Consider the following 13510-nt stretch of genomic DNA (forward strand, 5'->3'; position numbering starts at 1 on the left):
ACACCTCATGTGCACAATGTGTCAAGTTTGGGAGTTCAAATTCTTGGTTATTTTCAGCTCTGACGTTCATTGGATTTGAAATGAAACAATGATTAGGAGTTGAAGTGCAGACTTTCAGCTTTAGTATCATAATATATAATTGAATTATTATTCATATTGAGTCATTATATGTAATGTAATTTGGTCATCAAATTCAAAAAATCTCCAACCCAGCACTAATGTGACCATTTTATTTAAGTTTCAGGAACTTGTCCAATGACTTGTGGGCTTGTGATACTGGCAGTCTGCCAAATGGTTATAATGACTTCACGGTTCACTTGATGCATCTGAGAATACCCACAACCATAAAATGAGATTTTGCTCTTGAAGTCCATCACCATTACTTAATTTCAGAATCTGTACTGGAGCACAGAGCCAAAATAAGTCATGAAAAATCCCAAATTCTGTAGGTGTGTACTCTGATTTCTGTCATCTCAACCTCAATCAAAAACACAACAAAAATACTTCCAATACAAAGAGTAATAGTTCTCATCACACAGAATGGCCCATTTTAGAATGATGTATTATATTATGCTATTATTTGCTATATTAATATACATTACTTTAATGTTCTTTTTAACAATTTATATGGCTGGGTAGCTTCGTTATCTTACCCATAATATAACATTATAATCTATTTGGCATTTATATTTTGTGTTATTAATCTGCATCTGCAAAGTAACTTCAGTTATCAAATAATTATTGGAGAGTAAAAAGTACAATACTTGCCTCTAAAATGTAGTTGAGTAGAAAGTGGAAATACTCAAGTAATGCACATTAAGTTGCTGCACTTGATCAGAATCAGAAAGCCTTTATCTATTAGTTCCTTTCCACTACAGTAAATGTATTCTTCAATATGGGAGCAGCCACCCTTACCTCCAAAATTAAACACAGAAAAACTGATTAATTCCTCTCTCCACAACTCCTCCTATATTAAATATAAGTGTAGTCAATGACAAACAGTAATTAATGTACATTATGAGCTAATATTGACTGAAAAATGCTGCAAATATCAGCTCTCTCATTTCCCCCCATAGCAGGCAGCGGTTTCCAGCAAATAAGCTCTTCAAACCCACTGTGCACCATCAGCTGCCCAGCACCAAGCAGCAAAGTTAGCAACCAGCTGGTGAATGTAGTGGAGCATTTAGCATTTTAAGAGTGAGACGTTTCTCTCTGGAGATGTTGGACACCAAAACCACTGTTTGATGACAAATTAGCTAGAAAAATTAAATTATACATTTTTAAGTATGTGTTGTGTTCAAATCTCATTTCTGCATCCCCAAACTTGCCAAAAGAACAGTTATTGCAGGTTTAATTTACAGTCTTGAAGCTTCAGAAAGGCAAATGCAATGGTATCATTTCAAAGCTAATAAGTCACTGCAGATTTAGGCAGGTTAAGCATTAAGGCAGTGTATCTAACATAGAGAGCTGCTGCCTTTATACTGCCAGCACTGGAGCGATAACTGAAGCCCCAAAAACATTATACATAACACACCAACAATATATTACAAAATGGGTATCTGAAGAAATGATCATTTCATTAGTTTCATCAGCACAGGGAGGATCTGTGCAGATGCAAAGGGCCGGCTATCCAAGCTAATGGATATTAGGAAGCTGTGTAATGGAGGAGGATGAGTGGGCGGACTCCACTGACTGTGGTAATTAGCCAAGGCAATTCACCAAGTTGAGCTGGATTCATGAAAGTGTTTCTTTGCTTGACATTTAGCATGAATGAGGACAATACATGAGGCAAAGCCTGTTCACAGAGCACATCCAGAGGTTTTCAGAGTACGGCCAGACACTCCACAGCCACTTCTGCCAACAGCTGCTCACCATATATCAGCAAGGAATCACAGTCAAGTTTTCTTCTTGAAGCATTGGGATGAACCATGTCTTTTTTGTGTTCGATATTCATTTCTGTGCACCCTGATCAATTAGCAGCTAACCAGAGGTTGTAAACAAAAGTGCAGTACTTTCAGAATGACGTCATGTTTTTAGTAATGTGTCACTTCATATTAACAGATTCTGATGGTACATTTTGTTTTAATTAGCTGTCTCGAGCATCTGTGGCAGTTAAAGGACAGTGTCAGATTGCGGTTTACCTCCCTTTGTTGTCTATTGTTAGCTTTTCAAGGAATGTCAGCCACCTTGTTATACCCATACCCATAAACCCTTGTGTTTTCAAGGTTGCCTCCCATAACTGTTTCAGGTTAGGTTTTCCTAATGAACTCCTCACTCACAGAGGAGGAGCGAGACTCAATTATGCAGGCATCTCTGGGTGGTTAATTGGTGCTACAATGACACTCTTTTCAGCTGTCCGGAGTTTGAAGCTCTCACCTGTTGCTCCTCTGATTCTAATAATTGAAGCTGCAGATTCATCCATGCATGTAATAACGGTTGACACTTAATTAAAGATAAGATAGGACTATGTTTAAGCTCGTCTTCGTTCAGCTTTCACTCGCTTTATTTTCCTGATTGATTTTGCCTTTGAAACTCATGTATTTCATGCCAACATCCCCCGCCCAGCTCGTTGATGAAGACATATCTTTGACACAGGGAGAAGCTGCGGGGCTCTTGTTTAATCATACTATGGTCGGCTGATGTCATTCAAGGGGTGAATTAGTGCGACACAAGGGCGCTCTGGAGACAGGTCTCCAAAGCTCTGTGAAGTCTCTGAGGCAAAGGCGGACATGAAAAGGCTCTGGAGGAAGACGTCGTCAGCTTTAATATGCTTTTTTGCTCCACTCGTCACGCGCTGTGACAACATGTGTAGTTAGCGGGAACAAAAGCCTGAGGTAGAAATCTTTCTCTTCTTGCAAGATGAAAGCTAAACGCAGCAACAAGTGAATGTCCTCTGCTCTCACTTTCAGACCTAATTAGAGACAAGAGACTGTAATTTTGAGGATCATCATTTAATGGAAAAATTTCGCAGGTCCAGCTTTGCCATATTAAGAGCTGTATTTTTTTTTAAAATTGCCAATACAATGCTTGGTATGATCATATTCCGTGCTATAATTAGAAATTGCTGTGAGTGAAATGCAAAGACTGATACCAATTTCATGTGTGTGGCTGGAGTCAGCCTTTAGCCTTTGGCTGGTCAGGTCACTAAGTTACATAATGTATTTATTTTCATGGATTATGTACATAAACAGAAATGTTTTATGATTTTTAAGGGGAGTTCTGTGGTCTAACTATTCCTTGATCAACAACAGTTTATCCACGATCCAGCATCTGCAGGTACGCCGTGGGTTGCCAGATCCTGTTGGTGAGGGCACACAGCCACAACAGTGCCAAACCTGGGGACATCACTATGGGAATTCCTCCATCTGTTGCCAACTTGGCCATTTTCATGATTTAATAACCTTAAAGACCTTTTTTCAAAAACACAGTTTAGCAATAAATCTAACAACTTTATGGACAGACATTAGCAAGTCTTGAAGTAATCAGCCAGAGACATGAATTAGCTGTCAAGTCAATCAGTCAATAATCACCACTGTTTACCCACTGAGCAGCATCCCAGTATGCTAGATAAGAGTGCCAGAGCCTTATTTAGCCTGCAGACTGCTGTCCACACACACACACACACACACACACACACACACACACACACACACACACACACACACACACACACACACACACACACACACACACACAGATTATAGCTACTTTCCATTGAAACTAGTTGACTGGTTTGCTGCACTATTCTGTAGCACAAAACTAAAACTACAATTTTATATTTTTACATGACTGTTCATGTGAATTAAATACATAGAGCTTTAGAGTTGTTGTTAGCCTTTTCTTTTTTTTCACTGGACAGCATCAGGCGAGCTGCTTCCTCTTGTTTCCAGTGTTTTGTTAGGCTAAGCTAACCATGCCCTGGCTCCATTAATGCAAAGACATGACATATTGATCTTCTCATCTCTGAGAAAGAAAGTGAATATATGTATTTCCCAAAATGTTGAATTAGCCCCAGTTTTCCCTTCAGCAGTAACACATTTTCAGTGGTACAATGTTGGTGCATGGTGCAAAGAGTCTATACCCTGTCACATCGAAGTTGTTATGATGATGCTCAATATGAATCAATATTTTTTCAATTTAAGGCTCCCCATTGTTTACTGGTCAGCTGGTCCAGATAAGGTTTGGGTAAACAAGCCTTTAACTGTACAGATTATAGCTTCATGGCTGCAATTTGCATAATCATCATGTTATATAACAATAATGAGCTTATTTCACATTCATTTGAGCTTATTTCATATTCATTTTTGGAAGCAGGTCAAGTAAAAGCAACTGCATGGTTAGAGTATCTGTGGCATACAGAGCTGAAGCTCAAACCCTTAAAAGACTACTCATTTAAAGATGTATGAATGTATAGCCTTCCTTCTCATTTTCATGTTGTATATGCACTGTCAATTATCGCATACATTTGGGAGAACATGAATCTCATGAGGCTATGAAGGAATGCATGCTGCAGAAACAGTGAGGGGCTACACAATAATCTGGTATTCCAGTGAATGTAGAGGAAGCCTCGTTGTCCCTGAGCCTTCGCCTCTGTCTCTGTCACGATGATTTACAATAAAGCCCAGGAAGACTCTGCATGTGGGCTGCTGCATCAACATAATCTGAATTCTACTGTAGCAGCTGTACAGCATTCACATCCCCAAGGCTGTTGTGAAAAAGAAAAGGAATCCTGAGACTGGAGTTCCTTCACTTTAGAGTTATGTGTCTTATATAATGCCATAATCATGAAAATCTGCTCAGCGTGTGATGGTTTTAACATTTGTTGTGTGGAGAGAGAGAGTGAGATCGTGCTATTTTACTCCACAGGAGCCATAACATTTGATATTACATCACTGTCTTTATTTCATTTTTCTAAAATTGTAATTTGATCGTGTCTTACCTCCAAAATTCAGAGATGACTTGTGTAACCTCTGTGTGAATGGCCATGGTTGCTAAATGATTCTGACGCTGACTGCTGCTGCTTTCACTGCATAAGATGAATCCAATCCAATAAGTGTCAGGACATCTTTCAACAAACTAAATATGAGGAACCAGATATGAGTTTGGACTTTCTGGACCATTTAAATTAAAAGTAAGTCTGTGAATAAGAAAGGCAAACAAAGTTATTATTGATCAGTGCGTGAACTCACCCTCTCCTCCTCCTCCCTGAGGTCTGGCATGGTGCTGACACACAGCGTCACAGCAGTAATGGCTACAAATAACACTGACAGACAGGCGAAGATCTTCCCTGGCAGGCCAGAGTGGGGGTTCTCCACCATGTCCCTCAGTCTTCGCATGCAGCCCCCTGTATGGGTCTCTTCCTGTGGCCCCACTCCAGGAGGCTGCTGGCTGTCATCACAGGACTGTGGCGAGGTGAGCTCAGCATCCTCCTCCTCGAGCCTCTGCTGCTCCTTGTACTCCTCCTGCCTGAGCCGCAGCTTCCTGAGGCAGCACCAGTCCAGGTTGTTCTCCTCCACCCCCCAGTACAGCAGCTCCTCCTGGAAGGACAAGGCGCACATCTCCCTCAGCAGCCGCAGCTTCCCTGCTGCCAAGAAAGTGACAATTGTGCGGAAAGCCAGCGGACTTCGGTCAAAGAAATACTCGTTGCGGCTGCCGTCATAGTCATCACATAGGTCCATGATCTCGGCTTCGTTGCTGCAGCTGCGCAGCTTGCCCAGCCGTGTCAGGGGGAACTCCTCCAGCGTGGACCAGGGGATGCGGTATTTGATCCCCCCCACGTTAATAATGGCTGCCCCGTCAGACAGACCGATCTCATCTCCATCCTGTTGGCGGGGCTGAGGCTGGAGCAGGAGCTGGGCTCGCTTGTAGAACAAACCCTTGTTGGAGGTGACCTCGTGTGGGTTCTCCACACGGTTGAAGCGGAAGGTGGTGAACTGGTGTTCAGAGCTGCCTGCCAGGAAGGCCACCTCCTGGTACATCACTGCCACTCTGCTGGGGGACCCTGTCCTGCACAATGCGATGGGAGAGAGGCTTCACAGGATGTGTGAGGTGACTTGGAGTTTGTCACCCATTCAGCAATACGGCATGTCTCTGTGGGACAAAAAAGACAAGCCACTAATGAACCAGTGTCTTTAGAGACATTTCACTATGACAAGGCTCCTACCTCTCTATCAAACAATCCAGACAATCAGTCCATGAAAGGTCTAAAGACATCAGTATACCTCAGACAACGTGTTTGTTGGATGGCTGAACAATGTCTGATACCCGGAATTGAGGCTGCATCCAACAATTTTTGTAACTTTAAGAAACCAAACATTTGACATTCCTGCCTACTTTACATATTGTGTGGAGGTGAGGAAGTAAGCAGGGTTTGAGCCTCTCTTTCAAGCTCTACTTTCTGGTTACTGTATCTCATCCCTCTCTCATGGCCTGGTCACAATGTTGGTCAGCATTTAAAACACATAAATTCATCCCAAGTAATACCAATACCAATACCAATCAGCTTGATTGGTGCATTTGCCGATGAAGGTGATAACTCTGACCGTTGTAAATACTTTTGCCTTCAGATGTGGTCGTACGAACTAGTTCATTTTGAGCATATGCCAGCCTTAACTGTGACTTCAGTTTCTTATTTTCAGGCTGTGTAAGGAAACGTATTGTCTTCACACAGGAAAAATAGATAAACTGCGTTAAAGTGATCCAAAGCATCCAAACATCTTAGCTTAAACTACGTTTTTTGTTTGGCTGAAAACAGAACACCGTTCCCACAAGCCAAGACAGTCAACTTCTCAGGAGTCTAATGACAGTGGGAGCTCAAAGAAAAAACAACTCAGTGCGAAGCTGCGGCCTGAACCCAATGCAGAGAGACTAATAATGCTGTTTTTCTATTTACTGCATCACCAGGCTCCAGAGTGAGACAATTTAAAGCACTGTGTCACAAACTGTGGGAAACACCAAAATATTGACCTAATTACAGCACAATGAGCCAGATATAGTGTGAACACATTTGAAGTAAACATACTCCATGTTCCGTGTTTAACATATGTGGTAATGGTTTATTTATTTTTCAGTTCATATGAACACACAGCTTCTGTAAAGATGGACTGCTCAAACCAGGCTTGCCTGTCAACATGAAAAACGTAATTTATTCTGACGATCAAACAACTACTGTCAGCTCTTCTTAGAGTGAGGCTGTCCACTTTCCAAAATGAATGTCATAACATGCGTAGCTATCAACCGAATGCACATGGTTACATTTCACATACATGCTGAATGAAGTATTTATGTGATAAAGGACGAGGAGTTTGAAGGAGTTTCTGTGTGATTGATGTTCTTTGGCTGTTAGTGGTGAAAACATTTCAGCCATGTTGATGGCAACTACAGAAAATTTATAAAAGACACAAGGAGGTAACACAGGGAGAAAAGGAGAAACTTCAGAGAGAAAAACGATTTCCCCTTGGATGCACTTAATGGTACTGCCAGAAGAAAATGAAGGAGAGAGAATAATATAGAACAGCTGATCACACGCTCAATGCTCATGTATTTACTTTATTTATGGATGATATTCTGCTTTTCCCGTTCCAAAAGTCTGTCCAGTTTTGTGATTTTAAGATGGGTTTACATGCTAATGCTCACATGAATAAATCATTTACACAAATTATACTTTATGTTATGTTCTCAAACATTCAGAACCTGGGCCTTAAATATAACAATATCAAATCTAAAATGGTTAAAACCAATTAGCATCTATACACATACATGCATGTTGTGTTGGGGTCGGGTGGTTCTGGGTGCCATTGAAGGGATGCCGTGGTTGATAAAAGAGGCTAAGCAAACATTGCTTTTTAACCTTAGAGTCTTTCCAAATGAGGTTGGACTGAATCTAAAAAAGCTTGATCAAAAAAGCTGCTGATTAAGCAAAAAAAGGCTAATGTAATTTACAAGATTTTGACTTAGAGGCAGTGACGTCCAACTGCCTGCTGTTTTTGCTTAATCAGAGCACTGTCATCACTCCCTGATCATAAAAATGTCAATAAAAATGTCAAAATGTCAAAAATGTGTATATATATGTGTGTGTGTGTGTGTGTGTGTGTGTGTGTGTGTGTGTGTGTGTGTGTATAATGTCACACCTAAAAGATATTCAGATTCAGTTACACATATTTGAAGCCATGCTGTCTTAACAAGCTGAGACATTTCTTGTTTTATTTAACATGGGCATCTGGATGCACAATCCAGAGAACTCAGGCTGCAAGTATAGCAACATGCCAGGGTTGCTTTGCCCACTAAGGATGGTTGTAGTGGACCTGAGGCAGTGGAGCCGATGTAGGGAGGCCAGGCACATCATCACAACAAATTAAGAGTGAGACCCCTCCAGCTATCCTCAGAGTTTGCTCCTCTATTGTGAGGCCAATCATTTTGAAACAGGCCACTCTCTGAGGGAGGGGGTCAAAGAGCAGCACCTCTACAGCGACTCAGCAAAGTGCCTCTGACAGGAGCAGTTTATTGAGTGTGACACTGCATCCCGCGGCTTCAGGAGCACACAGAGAATGAATTCAAGTTATAGTGGAGGAGCTCCACATAGGGGCGACATGTCAAATAAGGCTCATTGCATCATGGAAATCTATATAATCTGAAATCTTATGATCAAATCAATGCAAGATTAAGCCTTTAACATCAGGACTGTGGGCTACAAAAGTGTGTTTGGTTTAGTATGTTTATTCTTCCTTGAGGGAATTGTTTGACATTGTGGGAAATTTGCATATTTACTTTCTTGATGAAAATTCAATAAGAATATCTACAGCCAGTAGATGGTTAGCTTAGTTTAGCATTAAGACTGGAAACAAGGGTTGCACCGCATTATCAGGTAGACTATTTCTAGGCCTAACAGAAAGCTTGTTTTAACCTTTGGATACAGCCAGGCTAGTTTTTTATGCTAAGCTAAACTACCATCTGCTGGCTGTAGCTTCATATTTACAATACAGCCTTTCTTACAAATGTTAATTGAAAATCAGGATCTTTGTTTTTAAGGAGTTTGCACTTAAAGGGACACTCAAGGTTGCAACCAAAGTCCGATATATTGCTTTATTGTCGTCACTCAAGTCAGTGTCGGCCTGGGCAAAGAGTTTGAAAATGAAAGAAATCTGGGGGTGTGGAGTTACCAGCCTGCTGTAGCCCGCTCCTTATTTCTGCTTGAGGCTAGCGGCTTCAGGCTACAATCAGTGCTGCTAACATAGCACATCCGCATATCCAAACGAACTGTCGGTGGTTGAGTTGCATGTTGAGTAATGTAGGTACCAGATTTTGACAAAGAGTCCAAGCTGGCCAATAACTGGAAACACATGAGGTTGGGCCGTGGGGGTGTAGAATCTTAAAATCTCAACTTAAGTTTTACATCGGTACACACAATTTTGTAAAATAAGAGGGCTACATTATGCATATATTACTTCGTCCTGTTCCTACAGTTATTTAGGAAAATACTGAATGTCGCATCTAAAATGATCTTTTCACGTCCTCAGATCTAGCGTCAGACAGCATATGCAGAAGGGGGGAGGTTGGAGCAAGTCAGTAAAATACAAGCAGGGCTTTGATACACAAAAACAAATCTCCTAATGTATCAAACCAGGCCTTTAATGCAACAATTTACCAATTACATGTGATTCTGAGTGAAAAATTGCTTTCATTTTCATACTTCACATCCCTCTCATCCTCATTACGCAGTGAGTACAACATATGAGGTCATGTTCTTTCCTTTCATCCTCAACACAAGATGTTTTTGTGACCTCTGTGTGCTTGTGTTTCACATGCTGAATCTGGATCTGCAACAAAAGCATCAATTAAAAACATTCCCTAATCCCTGCTTCCTTTTCATAAAGCTGGAGGTTACAGGATGCTTCCAAGGTGGATTTGGAGTCACCTCTCTCTCTTTCCCTCTTCAGGAATATTGGGCTACCTCAAGAATATGAAGTACTGTTGGACTCTGCGTTGCTCTTTTGCCACCAGTTGCTCATGCAAATATAATTTACATGCCGCTTTGCATAAATCTGCAGCTAATGCATCACTGATATGTCTGCAACCCACATCTACTCAATCTTCATCTGCGTAAAAGGCCTGAAGCAGAAGTGTAATTTGGGTCACCGAGATCTTGAATGACACTAAACTATCACCTGACCTGCTGCTAAATCAGACTGATTGGCTCTCCTCAGAGCGACTTTTGTCAGTGACAGCCTGCACTCAAAAATATGAGGACAATTAAGTTTCTTGCAAGCAGCACAGCAATCAGCAGCGAGAGAATGATTTTTATAATCCAGAGTGACGCAAAATGTCTCTCTTGAACTGCAATAATCATGGAAGGAGTACTTCACAGAACATAATCACATACATAATAGTCAGAGGGACAGAGATGGAGAGCACATTTTAGATTGTGAATCACAGGAACTGATGATTTTGTAGTCCAGCCGGGTTTCTGTCTCACTGAAAAGACCCTTTATTATTGATTCTGGTGAAATGTGCTAAATCAAAATGAGCCATGTTGCCATCAACTATTCCTTTTTTCAGAGGAGTGTGCAATTCACCTCTTGCGTTAACTCCTTCAGTGCTTTCTGTTTGTATGTTTAATTGCTGCTTAGAGCAGTAAAATGTTTAGGTTATAATAGTGTGATGTGCTGGAGGTTCCAGTCCTGATTTTGATTGAGACTGAATGTCACCACATTACAAGACTCATGAAACTGGCTCACCTGCTGCTGTTGCAGATGTTTAGCGATTAAGGCTGGGTAAGCTATAAAGGAAGGGTCAGAGCTGGGCACAAAAACAGCTTCATTAGGTTCTAGGAAGCATGGTTTGGGTTAAAATTAGTACTTTGTTACAGTTAGGGCCCTTTAATTGTCACAGTTACAATACAGGGTGCTGTGACTTGATCGTAACAGCTGTTCTTTTGGGGAATTTACTCAAATCACCGATGCCGTGTTTCTTAGGTTTCTCTGGACGTACTAAGAATGCATGAAGTCAGCTTGTTGCATGGACCCACCCAAAACTGCTGGAGATTTCACAACTCAATGCTCAGTCAGTCTATCACACTTGACATCAGCACTGCTCTTCAGAAGTTTCAGAAGTACCGTGACAATCTCTAATTGAAAATAAAATCTGAACGCTGAGCCTGACAGTCAGTGTCAGTTAAATCAAAGGCGTGGATTTAACATTGTGTGAAACAGGGACAGGGAGATAATGGGCTGAATAAATTGCTGGAAGGGATAGGAGCTATTTGACGGAGATGCTGAAAGCGGAGAATGTGATGGTTTGCATGGAAGCAGTTATTAGGACGAAGAGTTTAGAGATCACAGCAGAACACAAAGAAGTAGAACAACAGACGCCTACTTGCAAACACATGAAGAGTGTGGCACGTCTCCCCTCTCTCTTCTCTTTTCTCTGTTTTACGCTCTCATTATGTTCCAATGAATAAACAAAAAGTAGAGCACCAGCTTCATATCTTAGGCCTGCAGGTTCTCTACCCAGCAAACACTTTGCTCCCATTAGCTCACCTTCAGCTACAGAGGAGAATAATGTGTGAAATAAGCTGCTGTAGTATTTGGTTGCAAGGCAAAGCTGATGCACAGCATGCTGAAAACCACGGCGATACAGAAAAAGGCTGCCATATTCGCCGCAATCTGTTCTCATTAGTTTGTTCTCTGTGGTTTCAAGGGCCCACCAGTGTGTGCTAAGATATTTGAATTCACTGCGCAAGAGATACACGAGCATTCGTCTCCACACATCAACAGGTTAATGATCCCAGCACAGGGAGGCAGTGACATGTACATATGGACAATCCATACAAGAGAGCAAGAGGGAGGTTATGGTGGAAAAGCACCATAGCTGTTAATAAAGCTCATTTAGTTAAGATGAAACACCTTCTCTCAAATATTGACAGACAAATCTAACTCTCTAGCGTTCCAGAAAGGTATGCTCTGTCTGATGAGGGGAAGCGGCTCTGACACTGCTCTCCCGCAGACTGGACCATATTTAAAGTAGAACAGTGTTGGGAGTCAAAAAACTGAACATAGAGCAAAGATGATGACAGGAGCTCATTCAAGAGACATTCCGGAATGAAAGGAACAACCTATAGTAAAACAGTAATGCTCCCCATAGTACAAGTGCAATGCAATATGGGGTGGAAATAACATTAAATACCACAAGGACACCTCTGGAAGCACTCAGAGTCCATTCAGGAACATCATAGTACTGTTACAGTAAGAGGGAAACCCATCAGGAGCTAATAGTAATGAATAAAAAATACCGCGAGGACATTATAAAAACATTAATGGAGAGCCATTAGCCTCTGCTGGTTTCCCCTGTAGGGAAATCAATGGGATATTACAAAGAAATTGAAGAAGTTCGTCCCATGTATGAAGCAGAAATAGACCGAGCTTCTCTTAGAAAAGACTTGGATCCACTGTGCGTAATGTTTTCCTCATGGCTCCGAGCGTATTTGGTCATTTCGACCTCTGTGTGGCTTTACTAAAGCACCAAAAACAAGGAGTGGTGATAGAAATCTACAGTTTCCAGACTTACCCAGAGTGATGTTGAGCTCGTGTCCATCTGTCTCAGCACGCTCGCGCGCTCGCAGCCCTCAACATGCAGCATGCCTTTAAGTTTTCCACGCAGACAGTCCGGGACATAGTGGTTCAATTAAGACTGAGCTCAGTTTCTGCAGCGCTCACATGTCGCACGGAGTTTGAATTGTTCCTCTTCAACATTTAAGCGCGTTCAAACGTCCGGCAAGCGCCAAAAGAATCATTTTGTCCATGAGACACGCCGAGGAGGCAGACGTGTTACTCCACATCAACACAGACTCCGTCAGACTGGTCCTCTCTCCTCCCGAGGCGACGTCGCAGATGTTGGAGGTGTGTGTGTGTGTGTGTGTGTGTGTGTGTGTGTGTGTGTGTGTGTGTGTGTGTGTGTGTGTGTGGCTCAGAGCAGGTGAAAGGCTGTTTCCAGCTCACTGGTGGTCACAGCGCTCAGACTCCTCAGGTGCGTCCGGAGCTGCGCGCTCCGCGTTGCGCTGCGCTCTGCCAAATTGCGTTTGTGGGAAACCACGAACTGCTTCAGTGCGATCTCACAGCATCAGGGGGAGCGTGTCTTATATATGTCTTCCCACTGCTGACAGACTCTTCACTATTTCCTCCCCTCGTGATTTATTTGGACTGTGTTTTCCTCATCGCGTTCATCATCTGGCACCAAAATCTGCTTGTAAAAGTATGTTGTAAAGTTTATCAGTGGCATATGGCTGATGTTTATGTAGGTCATTATAGCTCAGTTTAATGTTCATATAGAGTCATTTTAATAAAATGTAGACAACAAATCCATTTACTTTGATGATTTTTGCTCTTCAAGATGGATTTTTGAGAGATTCACAGCTTTCCAGAGAGAGTAACTGTCTAGCAGACTGGGTCATGCACAGTGTGTCAGAGGGGTTAACACTGTGGCTGAGGCATGTGCCACACTGGACACAGATCCACAG

At 41.9% G+C, this 13510-nt stretch overlaps 1 protein-coding gene across 1 annotated transcript in view; it reads right to left on the minus strand.

The window, feature by feature from the left end:
- The window catches only part of kcng2 (potassium voltage-gated channel, subfamily G, member 2), a 28362-nt gene extending 15255 nt beyond the window's left edge, over positions 1–13107 (minus strand). The window contains exons 1-2 of the mRNA XM_070984652.1: positions 12562–13107; positions 5190–6090 (exon numbers count right to left, since the gene is read on the minus strand). Of these exons, the coding sequence (XP_070840753.1) occupies positions 5190–5978 (789 nt within the window). The 5' untranslated portion in view covers positions 5979–6090; positions 12562–13107. The remainder of the gene's footprint in view (positions 1–5189; positions 6091–12561) is intronic.
- Positions 13108–13510: the final 403 nt, after the last annotated feature.

This window comes from Chaetodon trifascialis, chromosome 17 (assembly GCF_039877785.1).
Source record: "Chaetodon trifascialis isolate fChaTrf1 chromosome 17, fChaTrf1.hap1, whole genome shotgun sequence".
NCBI lineage: Eukaryota > Metazoa > Chordata > Actinopteri > Chaetodontiformes > Chaetodontidae > Chaetodon > Chaetodon trifascialis.